The following is a 17,856-nucleotide window of genomic DNA, read 5'->3' on the forward strand; positions in this document are numbered from 1 at the left end:
GGCTGCATGCCCTGCCCGGAGCACCGAGCACGGTCCAGCCGGGACAAGCTGCAGTGGGTGCCCTGTGCTCCAGGGGCCTGGACCAGCCCAGTGCTGGGTGCCAGAGGTCAGCACCCTGCATCCTTCCCATGCCAGGCAGCAGGGACGGACATGTCAGCAAGCGTCATGACCTCAAGGCCCAGCAAACTGGTACCCAGGCTGGTCTGTCTTATGGCACTGGTTGGTTCCAACATCCCAACCCCCAGAGCCGTGTCCCCCCACCCTAACCCAGTGCTCTCTGACACAGCCTGGGCTCCCCACGCCTTCCAGGGTCAGGCTGGGGGTTCCCCATCCCGCTCAGGGACTGGCTGGGCCAGCTCTGTGCCTGCAGGAGGGCAGAAAGCCATGCTCCTACCTAGCTCTGGAGAGGTGGGCCTGGCTCGGCGCCCCTTCCCCTTGCTCCGCGTGCTTCTGCCTTCTTGAGCCATCCGGCCGCTCTCTTTCTTCTCTGACACTTTCGTCTGCCTTCTCTCCACCTCCCTGCCTGTGCCATGCTGCCCTGCCCAGCTCCTCTCCAAGCGAGCCTCCTGCTCCATCCCTGGCTTTGCCCAGGGCAGGAACCGCACCTCCGCAGGCGCCTCCGGCCGCCGGTACAGCCCGTGGGGCACGGCCAGCCGGGAGGCCAGGGCTTCGCTCACCGCCCCAGGGGCCCGGGCTCCACCAGCGGGGCCCCCGTCCGGGCACGTGCTGCCTTCGGCAGGACCCGCCTGAGAAAGGGCCACCCGCCCCTGCGGGGTGGCTTGCGCTAACGGCCACTGCTCCTTCTTCTTCACTTCCCCGGTGCCTTCTTGCTGCGGACCCTTCCTGGCACCCGCATCCTCCACCTCGGTGGGCTGACCGGCCACCGTGCCACCCCGTGCCGGGGCTTTCCTCCCGCGCTGCCCCCCCGGCTCTGGCTCCCCATCGGGTCCCACCAGTGCCACGCTGGAAAGTGCCAGGTGCTGGATGACGTGCGTGCTCTCCGCCGGCGGGAAGGTCTTCGGCAGCAGCGGTTTGCGCCCACCGGCGCCCTGTGAGGAGAGAGTGCGGGGGGCGCGGGGGGTGGCGGGCTCGCCAGCTGCCGGGGGCGAGGGTGCCGGGGGCAGCCCGGCTTTGCACAGCTCCTGGGAGCGCCGCAGCTGCTGCTTGGAGACCGTCCGCTTGATGCGGGTCAGCTCCTCCGCAAACTTGTGCTCAATGGTGTAGACACGGCTGGCGAACTTGCCCCGCTCGTCAAAAGATGCGGCTTTCTGCCGGAAGGCCAAACGCCGGCACGCGGCCGTGCCGCCCGGCTCCCAGCGGCCGCCTTCCCGCACATCCTCCCGCGAGCCGCCCAGCGTGCCAGCACGGCGCGAGCCATAGTCGGGCTGGTCGAAGGAGCGCGTCTTGCGCAAGGGCAGCCAGGGGTGTGCGGGGAAGGGGCTGTCCGCCTGCTCCAGGCTCCTCCGCCGCTCCTCGAAGTACTGCAGCCTCTCGAAGATCTTGGAGCCGGTGCGCACCAGCTTGGGCGATGCCCGGACGGAGACGCGGCCGGAGGCGTCGCTCATCGGTGTCTGGGGACGGGACTCTTGCGTGCTGCCCTGCGAGTACCCCGAGGACTTGGGCTTCTTGATCTTCTCCTCATATTCCTCGGGGACGGTGTCCTGGTACTCAGCTGGCACCGAGGACTTCTTGCGGGGGGTCACGGGCGTGAAGGAGGGGACGCCAGGGCCACGGGAGGCAGGCTGGGACGCAGCACTGGTGGGCGGCAGCAGGCACGGGCTGGCGCGGGGAGACGGCGAGCGGAGGATGGGTGGCTTGGCAGTCAGCGGCAGGGCAGCGGGGGACCTCGGGGGCTCGGCACCAGGCTTCGGAGAGACGGGGCCGCTGTGGAGGTCATCTCTCCGGTAGCCCCCCTGGGGGATGCTGCTGCAAGGGGAGAGACAGAGGAGTGCGGTTCAGAGCCCACCCTCACCACCTGGCTGCGTCCCTGCTCCCAGCCCGCACCACTGTGCCCAATGGGGCACGGCAAGGAGGGCAGGTGGCCAGGGCAGCCCCAGGACCAGGGAGCCTCAAGAGGCCCCGGCGAGTGAATCTGGCTGCCCAGAGACCGTCGGGAGCTGGCTGGGTTGGATGAGAGTCCTGGGCTGCTGTGACACAGCAGTGTCCCCTTGCCCAGGGTTCCCGTGTGGGACAGCAGGGTGATGCTGGGATACCCAGCGAGTCCCCTCCCCAGCGCTGCCATGCAGACAGGACCGGGGACCGGGGGTGCCCCAGTTTGCCGGGGCGTCCTGGCGTGCCGGGGCAGCGTGGCACAGGCCAGCTCTTCTGCAAGGCGGAGGGGGACCCGAGTCTACGAGCACCCCCCGCACACATGCTGCTGCAGGCACGTCCCCCCGCCCCGCTGCCCCCGGGGGAGCTCGGCATTCATGGTGCAGAAATCATAAGGTGGAGATGAGGTTCTGGTGGAACAAGCAGCCTCGAACAAAAAAAGGGGCAGGATGGAGGTCGAAGGAGCAGGTCTGCAGGGATGGGGACCGAAGGTGGAGGGGAGGAATGGGGGCTCTGAGCACGTCAGCAGGTCCTGGGGAGGCAGCATGTCCCTGGCCCCTGCTGCCACCCCTGTGTGGTGGGGACTGCGGATGGCAGAGCCTTGCCGGTGGGTGTCCCAGGCTGTCCCAGGTGTGCACCCCCACGTCCCCACACCCTGAGCTGTGCAGAGCCCCCGTGGCTGGGTGGGATGGGGGGACACCCACGGCACAGCCTGTGGGTGGGATGCTGCAGCTCATGCAGCGGTGCAGGGGTTACCCCCAGCCTCAACCTGGCCACAGCAGAAAGGGACCCCACTCCACGTCCTCCCCGCTCACCCAAGGGCCTGTATCCCCCCCGACCCAGGTTGCTCCAACCTCCTCACCGGGAACAGGCTGCCTACTGCTCAGAGTCCCCGTTCCTCATCCGGGCATGGCGAAGGCAAAGAAAGCCCAGGCGGAGGGGAGGAGATGGCTGCGGGGGTTGGAAGGAGATGGCCCCAGCGCGATGTCCCCTCCGCGCGCGTCCCCCGGCTACTTACACGTGGAGCGAGAGCGCCCGTCCTCGGTACAGGCTGAAGGCGCTGCCGTACGGGTCGCTGGCCACTGAAAGGCTATCCTCTGACCCCCAGCTCGTGCCCACCAGATTAGCCCGTGATGCCCGCACCAGCGGCTCCACGCCCAGGTGCCGGACCTCGGCGCTGCGCGGGGCCGGCGCGTTTGCTTGCCTTGGAGTTCCCTGCGGCTGCTGCCAGGCAGCGGGGCGGAGGTAGGGTCCCCGTGCAGGGAAGCTGGCATCCGTCTCCTTCTCCACCACGGTCTGCTGGCTGCCCGACCAGCTGGAGCGCTCCTCCGCCTGCGACAGGGCCAGCACCGAGGTTGGCGTCGTGTTCATGGAGGCGTCCACGAGGGTGTCAGACCCACCTGGAAGAGGAGGGATGAGCCGACACCGGGTGCCTGCGGGGACGAGCCCAGCACCCTGCTTGGAGAGGGCTGAGCCGCCACGGGGTGTCCCGGGGTGTCCCAGGGTGTCCTGAGCAGGCTGTCCCAAGCCCTCTCCCCTTTGCATGGGTGGACCACAGCTCCCCCGCCCATGGAGACCCCCAAAGCTGGGTCAGCAGAGCCTTTGCGGAGGGGCCATGCCCGGTAGCCGGTGCCGGGGCTCGGTGCCAGCCGGGTGCCCCCTGCTCACCCGTGGGGGTGCTGAAGGCTGTCTCATCCTGGAGCTCGCTGCGCTGCGTCACCTGGGGGTCGCTGGGCTCATCCTCGCCCGTCTCCGAGTCTGGGGAGGGGGGGGGAGAGCAGGGGGTGAGGGAACACGGGGGCAGCAAGCCAGGCTGGTGCTGCCCCTTGCAAACCCACCGGCTCCAGGGGCAGGAGAGCAGCGCCCAGGCAGCTCTGGGAGGAGGCAGCGCCAGGGCGGGGGGCATGACGGTGACCTGCAGGGACAAGCTGCCAGCAGGAAAAGGCAGGACCAGGGGTGGGAAAGTCCATCAGGGCAAGGGCAGGCAGAGGAGGGCAGGCAAAGCGGGCAGGAGCAGCGTTAAGATGACAGGAGGAAGGGAGACCGTGCTGGCGGTGGGAAAGCGGCTGGCAGAGGCAGCGCGGGGACGGGGAGGCAGGGCAGGGGGATAGCGGCAGTGACGGGGCAGGGTGGCAGGCAGGGGCGCAGGGCCTGCTCTGGGGACGGGGCTGGCATCGGGCAGGGGTCTTCCTACCGTAGCTTTGTTTCCTGCAGGAGCGGAAAACTTCGCTTCCATAGGGGCAGCAAGAGAGAGAGAGACATCAACACCCGGTTATCGGCCCGGCCTGCGGAGACGCGGGGGGCAGCAGGGAGGGACCTTGTCCCCAGCATCTCCCCGCACTGCTGTGGGGCAGGGACCTGCCGGGGCAGCGCCTGGGTGGGCCATGCTGGCTCAGAGAGCCTGGCACCCTGTGCTGGGCTTTGGGTCCGGGGATGGGGCCAGGACTGGGCATTTGCCCATCTCAGAATCCCCCGAGGAGCACGCCATGCCCTGCCCGGCCCCACGGCAGGGGCCAGGTGCCCATGGGGCATGGAAAACAGGTCTGGCTCCCCCAGACTTCCCCACCACGTCTCCACTCTGCACCATGTTCACTGCACGCCGCTCCAGCGCTGCACACAGACCCTCCTCGCACACAGACCATCCCGCCTGCACAGTGCGTGGCACCGTCCCCTCCCCGTGCCAAGGCCACATCCTGCCCAGCAGGACAGCCACCTCCTGTCCCCGGAGCTGCTGCAGCTCCCCATGGACTGGCCTTGCTGCCGCAGCACCTGCACATCCCTGTGCTCTGCAGGGCACCGCAGCTTGGGGCCAGACCCCTCAGCCCACGCCCCAGCTGGGCGCTCCTGGGGGTGCTGAGGCATGCGGACATGTGTGTCCATGTGCAAGCACCCTCCCTCTGGCATATACATGTGCATCCTCTACCCCACCGGTTGCAAGTGCTGCTTGATATGGCCATGCCCCATAGCATGGCCCTGGTTGATGAAGCAGGGATGCTCGGGGTAGAGCATCAGCGAGAGCCTCCCCACAGGCAGGATGCAGCCAGACCGGATCAGTGCCACCCTAACGTCCTGTCCCAGGAACGCCAACGCCGTGCAGCCAGGGAGGGCCAGCCTTTTTTCCCCGTCACTGCCCGAGCCCTCGCAAGCTGCCCCAACAGACCCCTGCGGCACGGAACATGTCTCCTGCCCCACCATCGCTCCCCTCCACTGCACTGCCACGGCGCGGTGCGGGGCCACGCTGCTCCCCTCCACTCCAAGCTGCCCCTCTGCAGCCTGGCACACCGCCAGCTGCCCCGTGCGCTGCCACCGCACCAGACTCTCCAGCCCGGCCACGACAGCCTGGCAGCCCCCGAGGAACCAGAGCTGCGGGGCCAGGAGCAGCTTGGCCTCATGGGGAGCACCAGGAGCCCCCAGCTGACCAGGACCCTGTTTCGGGGCTGGCGAGCTGCAGCCCATCCCTGCCCAGCCTCTGCTCGCTGCCCCCTGCGGCATGGCGGTGGGGCCGGACCCCATCCCGGCGCACTCAGGGCAGTGGGGGGGAGCCGGGTCCTGGTAACTCAACGCACCATGCGTGAAGCGCCCGAAGCGCCGCGAGTGGCCGGTCTTCTGCAAAGGAAAAGAGAAGAGAGCGTTACCCACGGCACAGTGCCACGCACCTTCTCATGCACGCACGCACAGTGCTGGCACGGCACACCCGCACGCACACGGCACATGCAGCACTGCTCACACCCACAATTGCTCACACACACACTGGCACAGCACACGCGGTGCCGCTCACACCCTCCCGCTGGCAGGGCACGCCCAGCACCGCTCACACGCACACTCACACCCCCCCCCGCCGCACACCCACGGGGTACCCACAGGCACACACCCCCGGGGTACCCACAGGCACACACCCCCAGGCACACACCCCCGCGCTCGCAGCCGTGGACGGGTGTAGGTGGACACGTGTAGCGCATGCCCAGCCACGCACACACACGATCACACGCACCTGCGTGCGCGCGCGCACACACACATATATCCCTTGGTGATGGCACTGCGCACCCCGACCCTGCACCGCTGCCCGTGCCCGGGGGGTGACACTGTGCACCCCAGCCCTGCACCACGGTGTGTGCCCAGGGAGCGACAGCCCTGGGCAGCACAGCTGCCCCAGCACCTCTGCCTGCAGCCAGCACCGCCTGCAGCGAGGTCTTTGCTCGGGCAGGTGCCCAAATGCTCCACAGCCCCTTCGAAGCCACTGCCCGCGCCAGCGTGGGGACCGAGCCAGCAAAGCAACTTCCAGGCACTGGCCCAGACACCACCACGGGCACGGGCCCAGCGTGGGGACAGCATCCCCCATCCCCGGCGGAGGCCGTGCCAGCTGCCAGAGAGGCTGCCTGGCACAAGCGGCATGGGACTGGCCCGTCTGCGCGGGGCTGGAGGCGTGGGAGCCACGCTCGCCCGCACTGTCTGGGCAGGCAGGCGGGACCCGAGCATGGGGCGGAGGCACCGGGAGCTCCCTGCCAGCTCGGCTGCCCGCTGCACTGCAGCCCAGGGCAGGGCACCCATTTGCCAAGGGAGGGACCGGCCGAGGGCGAGCCGGCTGCCAGGCCTGGCGTGCACGGACGCCGTCTCCCAGGGAAGCAGAGGGATGGGGTGATCTCCAAGGCAGGCAGGCGCGGGGATGCGGCGTGCAGACAGTCAGGGTTGGGCTGCCAGGACTGAGCATCCTTCCCAGCCAGTCTGGGTGACGGGGTCTCCCCAGGACACTGATGCCCCGTGCCCAGTCTCCCCAGCATGGAGCCCAGGGCTGGACACCCAGCTTTCTTGAGGCTTTTTGCTCTGCCAGCCCCTCCCGCGTCCCCACAGCTCCCAGGCAGGGTCACGGACAGACAGCCCCCAGGGACTGAGCCCCCGGGGACAGCCAGCCAAGCACGGCCAGCAGTTAGTTGCCCTTGGAAGGGCAGCAGGTTTATTTTGCATGCCCCAAAGCTGCTGCCACTGCAGCAGCAGCCTCTGCTCGTGGGCAGCGCTTGGGGGCTCCCACCAGCCCCCTGCCTGCATGCGGTGCTGGCCAGAGGGCAGCGGCTGCACGAGACACATTTGTATTCAGGCTGAGCCAGGCTTCACCTCCCCTCCTCGGCTGACTGTGCTGGTTCTGGCTGGCAGCCCGTCTTCCAGGCCAGGGAAAGATAGATGAGTGATTAACTGCACCATCGGCGGATAATTCCCCCATTAAAAAATGAAAATGCAATTGAGTGCCATTATCAGGTGCTCTGGTGGCTTCCCCAGGGACTGGCGCCATCAGCTCCCCATCAAATATGGTGACTGCACCCAGCAGGCCTGGGCTGGGCTCCATCGCCCAGAGCTATGGGGTGGCTGAGCCCGCTCCCCTTTGCTCCACAACAGGTCCCTGGGGAATTGGGGCACCCCGCAGCCTGGACGCCCCTTGGGCACAGCACCCACCTGCAGCTCGGCAAGGAGCGAGTGCTGGGTGATGCAGGGTCACCCCCGAGCAAGGAGGTGGAAAGGGGGTAGGAGCAGCTCGGGGCTCACTGCGGGGCCGGGGCCTGGGTGAAGGGGCCAGCTGGAGAGTGGGGGTGCGATCCCTGCCTGGGATTTCATTTGCACCCTGGGAAAAGGGGTAGGGGAGCCCCAGAAGCCCACTCTGTGCCCACCCAGCCTGGGGTGGGGAGAAGGGCTGGCTGGGATGAGCACCTGGCTTCAGCCCTGGCCCACGGGGCAGCCCGGTGAGACCTGGCGCTGTCTCCTTCCCCCATGCCAGGCACAGCCCCCCCCGCCTGGGCTGGGGTCCTGCCCTGGCCCTGGCATAGGGCATCCTTAGCCATGGCCATGGGGCCAAGGGGAGTCAGGGGGCAGAAGGGGCTCCTGGGGCCATGGAGCACAACCCGTGCAGCCTGCCACTGCCTGGCATGTGGAGCCCAGCACCACACGGCACTGGTGCCACTGGTGCAAGACAGGCAGACAGGGAGCAGGGACACTATGAGGTGGGGAGGCAGTGGGTGGCTTGCCTGGTGCAGAGGGACAGCCGCTGTGGGTGTCCCGATATCCCCCACACTCGGCCAGCGGAGCAGGACCCTGCCCCACCACACGGGCAAGCCCCTGGGCTTGCTGCCCCCAAGGGCAGATGGGGCAGCCAGGCAGTGCCATCCACCCTGTCCCAGAGGGACCCCCCACCCGGCTCCCAGCATCCCTGGGGACCTGTGTCCCCCGGCACATCCTGCACCCCTGGGAAGGGGCTGCGGGTGACAGTCCCTCCCCAGCCCCTGCTGGGCCACCAGGCAGGGTGACAGTGGGGAGCCTACACGCTGGGTGGGCTTGCACGCCCCAGGGGAGCCGGGGGCGGGGGGCTTCCTGGAAGGATGCCCCCCATCCTCCACCCCGCGCCGAGGCCAAGTGACGTCCTTGTTCCTTGCTCGGCGGCGGAGCGTGCGGCGGGGCCCGTGGAGGAGCCTTGCCTGTGCCAGGCATGCTCCTGACGCGGAGGGGATGACGCATGCAAAGCCTTGTCTCCAGCTCCGTGACCACCGGCAGCGGGGCTGGGGGAGCCATGAAGCAGCCTCCATTTGCCGCCCCGGCTCCGGAGGGCAGAGAGGGGAGAGGAGGAGGTGGGGGGAAGGCCCCGGCGGGGGTCCCAGCCCCGCTGCTGGCCCAGGCGGTGCTGAGCACTTGCCCTCTGCCCCTCCTGCCCGGGCTGGCGAGGACAGGCGGGCAGCTGGCGGCTCTGCAAGCAGGGCTGGAGCCGGCGATGGGCGAAGCCCTGTGGAGCCCCGGGTGGCAGCGGCAGGGCCGGAGGGCCCCCCCATCCCCATCCCCATCCCCACCCCGATGCGCTCCCGCTCCCCGGCACTGCCCCCCTCCTCCCGGCACCCGCCGGCGCGGCAGCCCGGAGCCCTTACCTGGAAACGCTTCTTCACCCAGATCTTCTTCATGCTTCTGCAGAGCCCCGCTGGCCCGGTGACACCGGCTCAGGCCCGGCAGGACGCCAGCCCGCTCCCGGCGGGGTCCCCGCTGTCAGCACGCCGGGGGGGCAAGCGATGCTCCGAGCATCCTCCACCGCCGGCAGCCGGGGACGGCGGAGGGAGAGGAAGGGGCTCGCCAGGTTGGGCTCTCGGGAGGGCTGGAGCTGTGAGCATGAAGCATCACTGGAGTGCTCCTCCCTCCATCCTGCCCCCGCCTGCCTCCGCCTCCGCCTCCCCGCCAGCCCTGGCACACGGTGACAGCGGCGGGGGACAGGCAGGGCACAGGTGGCGGGGGACGAGGGCAGCTGCGGGGCGGGGGGGGGCGCGGGTGGGGCGGGCACACGTCCTCCGCCCCGCTGGCTTTGGCTCCACGGCACCCAGGGGTCCGAGCCCCCCTGCCCAGCAACGCGGCTGTACCACTGTCCCCTGCCCGCGGCCCATCCCGCCCCACCGCCCGGGGCGGCGGCTGCTCCTCTCTCCCGTGCTCAGCACCGGGGGGCACAGCCCGGCACCACGGCTCCCACGCGCACCCCGACGGGGACAAGAATAACACAACACACCACGCCAGCGCCGCACGCGACTGCCCTCCACGCGCTGCCCCAAAGTGCCCCCAAACAGGGCAGCTCCGCTGTCACAGCTGCCTGCACGCAGCAGCACAGCCGCGGTGTGCCATGGCGCTGCCCAGCCGAGATCCAGGCTCGCCAGCACTCTACCAGCCTCCGCTCAGTCCCCCCACGTCCTCCAGCCATCGGCGATGCAGGAAGGTCCCCTTACCAAGACACGGCTGTGGGTCCCAGCACTGCTGAGCCACCTGCACGTGAAGGAGAGCTAACGTGGGCACAGTCCTTCACAGCAACCCCCCTGGCCCGGCACTGCCCACGCCATGGGATGAGCCCCCCTTGTGAACCACACAGCCTCCCCTCACAAACCACACAGCCTCCAGCCCCAGGCGCCCAGTGCCCTAAGGCAGACCTCGCACAATGCCCCCCAAGTGCCTCAGGATGTCAGGGCTGGACTGCTCAGCCCTGGGCTAGCATCGCTGCTTTGTGGCTGGTGGGGACGCAAGCTTGACCCGAGGAGGCAGGCCGTTGTCCCTGTCCATGTTGCGTGACACACACGAGACCTCCCCTCGTGCTGGGGTGAGCATCCACGGCACAGCTCAGGGCAGGACTGGATGCCCAGGACTGAGCTGCGATGGGGCTCCCAGGGTGTGGGCAGAAGCTGCGGGTGGAGATCCCCGGTGAGGCTGGTCAGGGCCATTAAGACCTCTTAGTGCTCCCGGGGTGCTGGCACAACCCTGGCATGCCTTCCCCAGCCGAGCGTCCCCAGCCCTGCCAGCCTGTCCCTCTTCTCCGAGTGATGCTACAAATAAGCTGGAGGGACAGTCCCAGCCCCACAGCCTCAGTGGGGCCTTTCCTGCCTGCCGTGCCCCCCACAGCTCTCGGTGCCCTGCATCACCAGCTCACACCAAGCCGTTGAGCCCCGCAGCAACCATCACTCCCCTTTCCAGGCTCCTGGAGAGGCTGCCAAGGTCCCAGTCCCACCAGCTGTCCGCGCTGCCCCCTCCCACTGCAGAGCATCCGTGGGGACACTGCTGGAGGCCTCCCCACCCAGCGCTTGTCCCCATGCTGCTCACCTGTCCCCTGAGGAGCTGGCCGCCCCACGCGGGGCTGCACACAGGCATCACGCTCCCCATGACGCTTGGCAGCTCCGGCAGCTTTTCTCTGCTTCCCCTCCCAGCCCATGACTCCCAACGTGAGGCTTTTCATGGCTCCATAATAACTTGCAAATTACCCAGTACAAAAGGAGCTGTTTATACAACATTTCTGACAGCCCCACAATTCGAGTGATGCTGCGGGGTTTCCGTGGAGACCCCGCACATCAGGCGAGTCCCATGAATGCCAGAGCTTGCACTAAGGGAATCTCCTGTTGGAGCCAGAAGACTCTGCTGAGCCCCCCAGCCCTGGGTGGGGACAGAGATGGGTACCCCTGAGCCAGGGCTGGGTAAAGGGGTGGGCTGTGGGGCTCATGTCTGCCAGGGTCCCTGCACCCAGGGTCTCCCTCCCAGGTGCTCTCACCCAGGCTGTGCATGCCTGTGGTCCTGCCGCAGACCTGCACAGTCTGTGCCTTTTTTTCACGCTCAAGTGGGATAAAAGCCTGGTCAGGGATTCCGGGAAGGAGCACCGAGGCTTGGGCTTGGCACACGGTGGTGCCAGGGCAAGGGTGCTGCCACCACAGCACCTGCAGGGACAGCCCCAGGGCTGGCCCCAGGGAGGGACCACCTGTGCCCAGCCAAAACGCAGTCACTCGGGTATCCTCCGACTGCCACGTCTGCTGCCCCCTCGGCCACGGGTCCTGGCTGGCCAGGCACACAGCCCTTCCCTCTGACTGTGGCTCTGCTCCTTGGCCGTTCCTCAGCAAAAGCCCCAGGAGTGGCTCTGGGCTGCCCCAGAGATGCTGCACCCCTCGGAGCGGCTGGCTCACCTCCGAGGGGCTGCATCTGCGGTGGGGCCCGAAAGTCCTTTCCAGAGGCAGCAACATCTGCAAAACCCCCTGCAAGGGCAAAGCCGGAGTCCCTGCAGAAGGTGTCCGGTGGGAGGTGACGGCAGCCTGCACCCAGGGCGGCCCCTCTGCCCTGCCCTAGCCCAGGGGCAGCCCTGGCACTGCCCTGCTCCTCTGCAGGACAGGGACACGGGGCAGGGGACAGGGGCCAGCACCGCCGTGGCATGGGCAAGGGGCAGAGCCGGAGCAGGTGGGCCCGTTGCCACCCCGTTCCAGCTTTGCCTGCTGGACACACACCGACCCCGAGCAAAGCAGATAGCAAACACTTGCTCAAAATGCAGCATTAATTACACTGCTACGCGGCTCCCCACGCCGTGCTGGGCCTCCCCAGCAGCTCTGCACAGATCCTGCCCCTGCACCGCAGCACTGGCTGGGCACCGGCTGCCCGGCCCTGGCCATCAGCCCCCTTGCCTCGGTGCTTGAATAATTGATGGCGGCGGGTGTGTGCAGCCGTCTTGTGTAGGAGGAGGTCTGGGCATGAATCTTTCATGTGTTTGCGCCTCCCGGAGCTGCTGGGGATGGTCTGCGGGAGGTGGGGATATGCTGGGAGCCTGGGGAGGTAGGGACCGTCCCCAGCCCTGTCCCCAGGGGGAAATAAATGCAGCGGAGTGGCCCTCGTCATGAGGCAGGGCAGCACTGCAGCAGCTTTCTGGCCCTGAGGAAAGAGAAATGCTCTGCTGTGACCCCTCTCCCAAGGGCTAGGGACACCCCAGGTGCCCTCCCCAGCATTGCCTTCCCTTGCCGCCACTAGAAAGATGTTCGAGCAGACGGTGCCTGCTGCAGGTGGAGGACGCAGGGACACGGGACAGCAACGTGACCTTGGCTCCGGGTGCCTGGGCACGGAACGGGATGGCAGGAGGCATTTCATCCCTGCCCTGCCAGCCCCGCTCCCGGCATCCCCCCTGCCTGGGGCTGAGGGGCTGCGTGCAGAGGGCGGGGGGAGCAGGCAGGAGTGCAGGCAGCAGGGCAGAAGCAGCTAGCCCCTTCCCAGTGCCACTGTGCCAGGGCACAAGCCAGCAACCTGGTGCCGGGAGGCCGGAGAGGCAGGGGGAGCACTGGGCAGCCCCAGGAGGAGGAAAAGGCTGTCGCCCCATCGTGCAGCCCCGAGCGGCGGTGCTATATTTACCCGCCCGCAGGCCCGGGTCTCAGCCTCTCGCCTGTAACACAAGCCCTGCAGCCCGCCAGAATCTGAGGGGACGGCACATTCCTCAGCAAAAATAACCCCCCGGCAGCAGGCAAGAGGGCAGGGGTGGAGGTGACTGACTGGACAGCTGCACCCACCGCTCCGCTCACCGGGGAGCAGCCCTCCTGGCCCACAGCGCCCCGGGACAGGGATCCGGCACGCGTGGCCGCCGCGCCAGCCCCCTGCCCAGGTGGCTGGGGACAGAGCTGGGAGCCCGGGTCTCTGCAGCTGCACGTGGGCTGGCGCCGGTGCCACCCCTGGGGCCAGGGAACGGGCACAGCCCCGGGGCGCGTGGCTGCGCTCGGGGACCGGCGGCTGCGCAGCCAGTCCACCCGCCGGCCCTGCTGGCTGCGGGCATCCTAAGGGCCAGGTCCAGCCCTGTCCCCCCTGCACTGCCCAGCCCCGGGGACCTGTCCCTGCGCCAGCTGAGACCAGCACCCGGGGTGGCACTGGCCAAGCAGCTCTGCAGAGGCAGCTCCTGCGCTGGCACGGCCGGGCACGGCGCCCACCCCACGGCGGGGCACGGCAGCCTGGGCTGGAGCCTTGCTGCACCCCGGGCTTCTCCGAGATGCTGCTGTGCCCCGGGGCTGGGGGGACAGCCAGGGACAGCAAGGGGAAAGTGAGGCAGCCCCAGAGACTCCCACGGAAGGGAGGAGAAGGCAAAGGGAGGCTTTAGGTCCCGTTCGGTCCCTGAGCAGGGGCTCCGGAGGGAAGGGGCAGTTGGCATTAAACATGGGCACGGCACTGCAAAGTAAGGGACTAAAATTAGGCACCGAGATAAATGGGCAGAGGTGCTGAGCCACCAGAGACACTGTCAGCACAGCCGTCCCCACCGGGGTGCCATTGACATCACCGCGCACCGCCAGCCGCAAAAGCGTGCCCACGCTGCCCCACCGTAACTCTGGGCCGGGCGGGAAGGGGCCGTGCAGGGCCACCACTCACAGGAACTCCTGCCCCCGTCCCTGCCCCCAAATCCAGGCGGGTGCAGGCTGTTCCCTGGGCAGAGGAAAGGTTCCAAGGCGGTTTGATTGCTGAGTGCAGGTGGAGGCAAGTGGAGCAAGACCCTGTGCTGGGAGCCCAAGACAGACACCTCCAACCTTGAAACAAGAGGCAGCCCTGGCAGGAAGGATCAGGCAGCACTGGCATGGTGAGGGAGGGCTGGGCTCTAAAAAGAGATTAGCTCAGGTTCTTAAGAGGTGATTTAATCTGGTTTACAGGGAAAAAATTCAGGAGATGCAGTTGAGAGGCGATACAGGCTTTAGCGAGCCTGGGGGCAACGGAGCCACGGTGGGGACCAGGGCTGGCTGGAAGGGTCTGGAGGGTCCCTGGATGGACCTGGGGAGCCCCTGGACCAGCCTGGTGCTGGTGTGAGAAGGGCCAAGGCACCCCACCTGTGCCCGTGGAGCCAGGGCACGAGGGACAACCTGCAGCAGGAGAAGGGCAGAGCGGTGTGACACGGCGGGGATGGTGTGCCCCGGGGAGGCCCTGCACCCGGCTGCCCGGCCAGCCCCACGCGTGCGCTCCCCGCTCCCCACACTGGGCACTGACGCACTCGGGGGACCTGGGAGAAGAGCAGGAGAAAATCATTAGTGGGGTGGAGCGACAGATTCAGGGCAAGGGATTAGAGGAGCTAAATCGGGCTTGTGCGAGCAAGGGGGAATGCTGAGCTGGTGCAGGAGGAGCTGCCGGGGCCGAGTGTGGAGCTGGGCAGCACAAAGCCCCCCCATCCCACCAGCAGTGTCCTGAGCCACCTTGGGGCGAGCCAATGCTGGCCCCGCGGAGAGCTGCAGCCTGGCCCGCACACCTGGGAGAGAAGGTGGAGGACTGGGCTCTGTGCCCACTGGAGACCATGACCCAGCAGAAGCAAAAGGAGCAACGGTACTCCAATACCTCCAGACATGGGGGGCCAGGATCCCAAGCCCAGGGAAAGACCTTGTCCTGCCCGGGACCTTGCACACATCCCCTTTGCCCTGTAACTGGCTGACGATTCAGCTCACAGGACTCCCAGGAAAAAAGGATGGGGTGTCCCTGCCCGGCACAGGGATGGCACAGCCACCAGGGGAACTTCCATGGTCCCCGGAGAGCTGGGTCTTGGTGTGGAGTGTGGGGAGCCCCTGCGTAGCCGGGGCCTCCATGCCGGAGGCCGGTAAGCCACGGTACACATCCTGGCAGGGTGTCAGGGCAGGCGGGTGCAGAGCGGTGGCACGGCTCCTCCATTTCACATGATGACCCATCTCACCGCTCGGCTGCTGGCATGGAGAAAATGGCCTCAGGGGAACAACACGCTGAGTGCCAGCGCCCTGCAACGGGGCCAGGCGATAGGGCTGGACCCCCCACCACATCCCATCACCTCCGCACCAGCACCCTCTCCAGCACCTGGCAGGACATGGTGCTCCCTGGGCACTGCCACGGCACACCGTGGAGACCGTTCTGCCCCAGGGCAGGGGCAAAGCCATGCCAGGGGCTGCTATGCTCCTCACCCAGCCTGGTGCCCCGGAGGCCGGGTGGCTCCAGAGGCATCTCTGCCCCGTGACCAGCTTTTTGGGCGGCTCTTTGCTCAATGGCCATGCACCCACAGCTAAGCACCCACTGGGAGGAGCTCCCGGGGCAGGGTGACATTCACCCCGCGTGTTAGGCAATCCTGGCTGCTCTGTCCCTCCCTCAGCTGCTCCAGAAAGGCAGCGGCGAGGGCCAGCAGCTGGGAATCGGGAGCAGGGACGAGTGCGTCAGCACAACGGGAACGGGCACCTGGGGAAATCAGGCGGTGCTGTGCCGCTGGGCAGAGGCAGGGGGGCCCGGGCCGGCGGTGCCATGGAGAGGTGCAGCTGCACACCGGAGTGTGAGAACAGGGTGACAACCCCCTCAGCCCCCCCGGGACAGGCCGCTCCCGCCCCGTGGGGCAGTGCACGTCTCCCGGTCTCTCTGCACACACAGTGCCATGCATCTGACTGCACGGTGCCATGGTCCCCAAAGATGCGATGCACAGTGACACCGTGCAGACCCACTGCAGGGCACGACCCCTCCTGCGCACTTTTCTGCTCCCCCTGTCCCCCAACCAGGCCCATGAGCAGCACGTACGCCTTCCTCCATCCTCCAAACACGGCTCCGCCAGCCTCTCAGCTCACACAGAGCAACTCCTCCTCTTCCTCCATTGCTCCCTTTCAGCACTGTGAACGCTCCTTCTGTCCCCCCACTGCCACGCAGTCCCCCCCTCAAGGTGCAGCGTCTCCAGCGCGCCTCCTGTGCTGCAAAGCCCCTGGCGCAGCTCCTTCCCCAGCGCCTCAAGGCTCGGCACTGCCTCCCTCGCTGTCCCCACGCAGACGGCACAGCTCGTGTCTCAGAGCAGTGCCACCAGCCAGCGCCACACGCTCCCCAACACCCAGGTCTGCAATGCCCCAGGGAGATGGCACCCATCCTGGGGTAGAGGGGGCTGAGACCCAAACCTGCCTGGCCCCTGTGCAGGACGAAGCCCACCCACGCAGGGGCCCACAGCAGCCCCCACGCACTGCCTGCGCACCAGAGGAGCATGCCCGGCTGCTGCACCCAGGGGCGATGGGCAGAGGGGCTGCCACAGGGCTCTAGGGGCCCGGCGAAAGCTGGCTCCACCCCTGCTAATTAACCATCAGGCCCCGCCCACTGCAGGGCATAGGCTCCACCCACTCGGCAGCCCCACCTCCTGCAGTGTTAGGCTCCTCCCCCCGGGCCCACCCCCGGAGGGTCCCAGTTCTCCCAGCGCGGCCCCAGCGCCGGGTACAGCGGTGACGGCGATGCCGCAAGCAGCTCTGCCCACGGGCAGCTGGTGCACGGGGGCGGCTGGTGCAGGGCACCGGGGGGTACCGGGGACCACGTCAGTGGCTGCGGGGGGTGGCACCACCGGTGCCGTGCGCCCGAGCCACATCTCTTTCTCTCTCTCTCCTCCTGCTCCCAGCAGGCTTGGCATCACATGCTCCCCGACACCTCCGTGCCCGGCCCTGGCACCCTGCCTGGCCTGGCAGTGGGTGCTGCAGCCACATGCTCGCTCCAGGCCAGAGAGCCGCCCCGGTGCTGCCGGCACCGGGCACCCCAGCCTGCAGCAGAGCGGGCACAGCAAAGCCCAGCCCTGGCTGGCCCCGGGCATGCACTGCGGCGGGAGCCTGCAAAGCACCTCTGCTACCCTCGGCAAACCCATGCCCACAGCTGTGCCAGCGCAGCCGTGCCAGCGGCCACACCGCCCTTACCTTCCATGTCAATGATGGCCAGCACAGCGCTGGTCATGGCCTCTCCCCGCTCGTTCTCGGCGATGCAGGTGTACACGCCGGCATCCTCCTTCTTGCTGTCCCGGATCCAGAGGGTGCCGTACTCCTCCCCGTGTGAGGCCAGCAGCTCCTCGTTTCGGTACCAGCGGAGGCTGGGCCGGGGGTTGCCCACCGCCACCACCCGCAGCCGGATGTCGCAGCCGGTGCCGATCGCCGCGTTCTTCAGCTTCCGTGCAAAAAACGGAGCCACCGGGCGAGCCGGGCCCTCCTCGGGTGCCCCCGGCTCCGCCGTGACCTTGGCGCGCTTTGGGGGGATGCCGGGGCTCGGCGGGGCCGCCCGGGGCTCCCCACCGGCCCTACTCGTGCCACCGCGTTCCTGCGCTCGGTGCATGGTCTGCAGCTCCACCGCCCACGCCCGCGACCCCCACCCGCCCCGAGCCGGCAGCACCGTGCCCCTCTTCTCCCCCCCTGCCTGCAGCCCGGGGGTGCTGGGTGCCTGCCAGGAGCACCGGGGCAGAGGCGGCCCCCCGGTCCAGGTGCCGTCCGGTTCGGTGCCTCCCCCCCGCCGGCTGCAGCCCCGAAGGTCACCGCGCCGTGGGCAAGCGAGGGGCTATTTTTAGGCGGGGGCTCAGGTTGCTGCTCGCCGAGCCGCCGCTCACCAAGCGCCCGGTGCAGTGCGGCACCCACACCCCATGCTCTGCTGCGACCCCAAGCCTGCCCAGCGCCTCGGCACCTGCTCCTCCGCCGGCCTGGGTGCGAGTCCTGTGGGTGCCGGCCGCTCGCTGAGCCGTCCCGGAGCTGGGGCCGTGGCGTCCCCCCCCTCTCCCGTCCCGTCCCGCGCGGCCCCCAGCGAGCTGCGCTCCCT

At 68.3% G+C, this 17,856-nt stretch overlaps 2 protein-coding genes across 2 annotated transcripts in view; both read right to left on the reverse strand.

The window, feature by feature from the left end:
- SPEG (striated muscle enriched protein kinase) overlaps positions 1-17,382 on the reverse strand; it is a 39,584-nt gene extending 22,202 nt beyond the window's left edge. Inside the window, exons 1-4 of the mRNA XM_075511540.1 lie at positions 16,974-17,382; positions 3,718-3,807; positions 3,068-3,449; positions 395-1,926 (exon numbers count right to left, since the gene is read on the reverse strand). Of these exons, the coding sequence (XP_075367655.1) occupies positions 395-1,926; positions 3,068-3,449; positions 3,718-3,807; positions 16,974-17,382 (2,413 nt within the window). The remainder of the gene's footprint in view (positions 1-394; positions 1,927-3,067; positions 3,450-3,717; positions 3,808-16,973) is intronic.
- Positions 3,956-9,194, reverse strand: LOC142414385 (uncharacterized). Its single transcript, XM_075511539.1, has 2 exons — positions 8,949-9,194; positions 3,956-5,655 (listed from the first exon to the last, which is right to left on the reverse strand). The coding sequence occupies exons 1-2, from the start codon at positions 8,979-8,981 to the stop codon at positions 4,969-4,971; spliced, it is 720 nt and encodes a 239-aa protein (XP_075367654.1). The 5' UTR covers positions 8,982-9,194; the 3' UTR covers positions 3,956-4,968.
- Positions 17,383-17,856: the final 474 nt, after the last annotated feature.

Source organism: Mycteria americana, chromosome 9 (genome assembly GCF_035582795.1).
Source record: "Mycteria americana isolate JAX WOST 10 ecotype Jacksonville Zoo and Gardens chromosome 9, USCA_MyAme_1.0, whole genome shotgun sequence".
Taxonomy (NCBI): domain Eukaryota; kingdom Metazoa; phylum Chordata; class Aves; order Ciconiiformes; family Ciconiidae; genus Mycteria; species Mycteria americana.

Excerpts from the sequence above, each read along its gene's own strand:
- LOC142414385 (XM_075511539.1), bottom strand. The coding sequence starts at position 8,981 with ATGAAGAAGATCTGGGTGAAGAAGCGTTTCCAG. Across the intron at positions 5,656-8,948 it reads GGGTGAAGAAGCGTTTCCAG|AAGACCGGCCACTCGCGGCG; the intron begins GTAAGGGCTCCG and ends TTTCCTTTGCAG.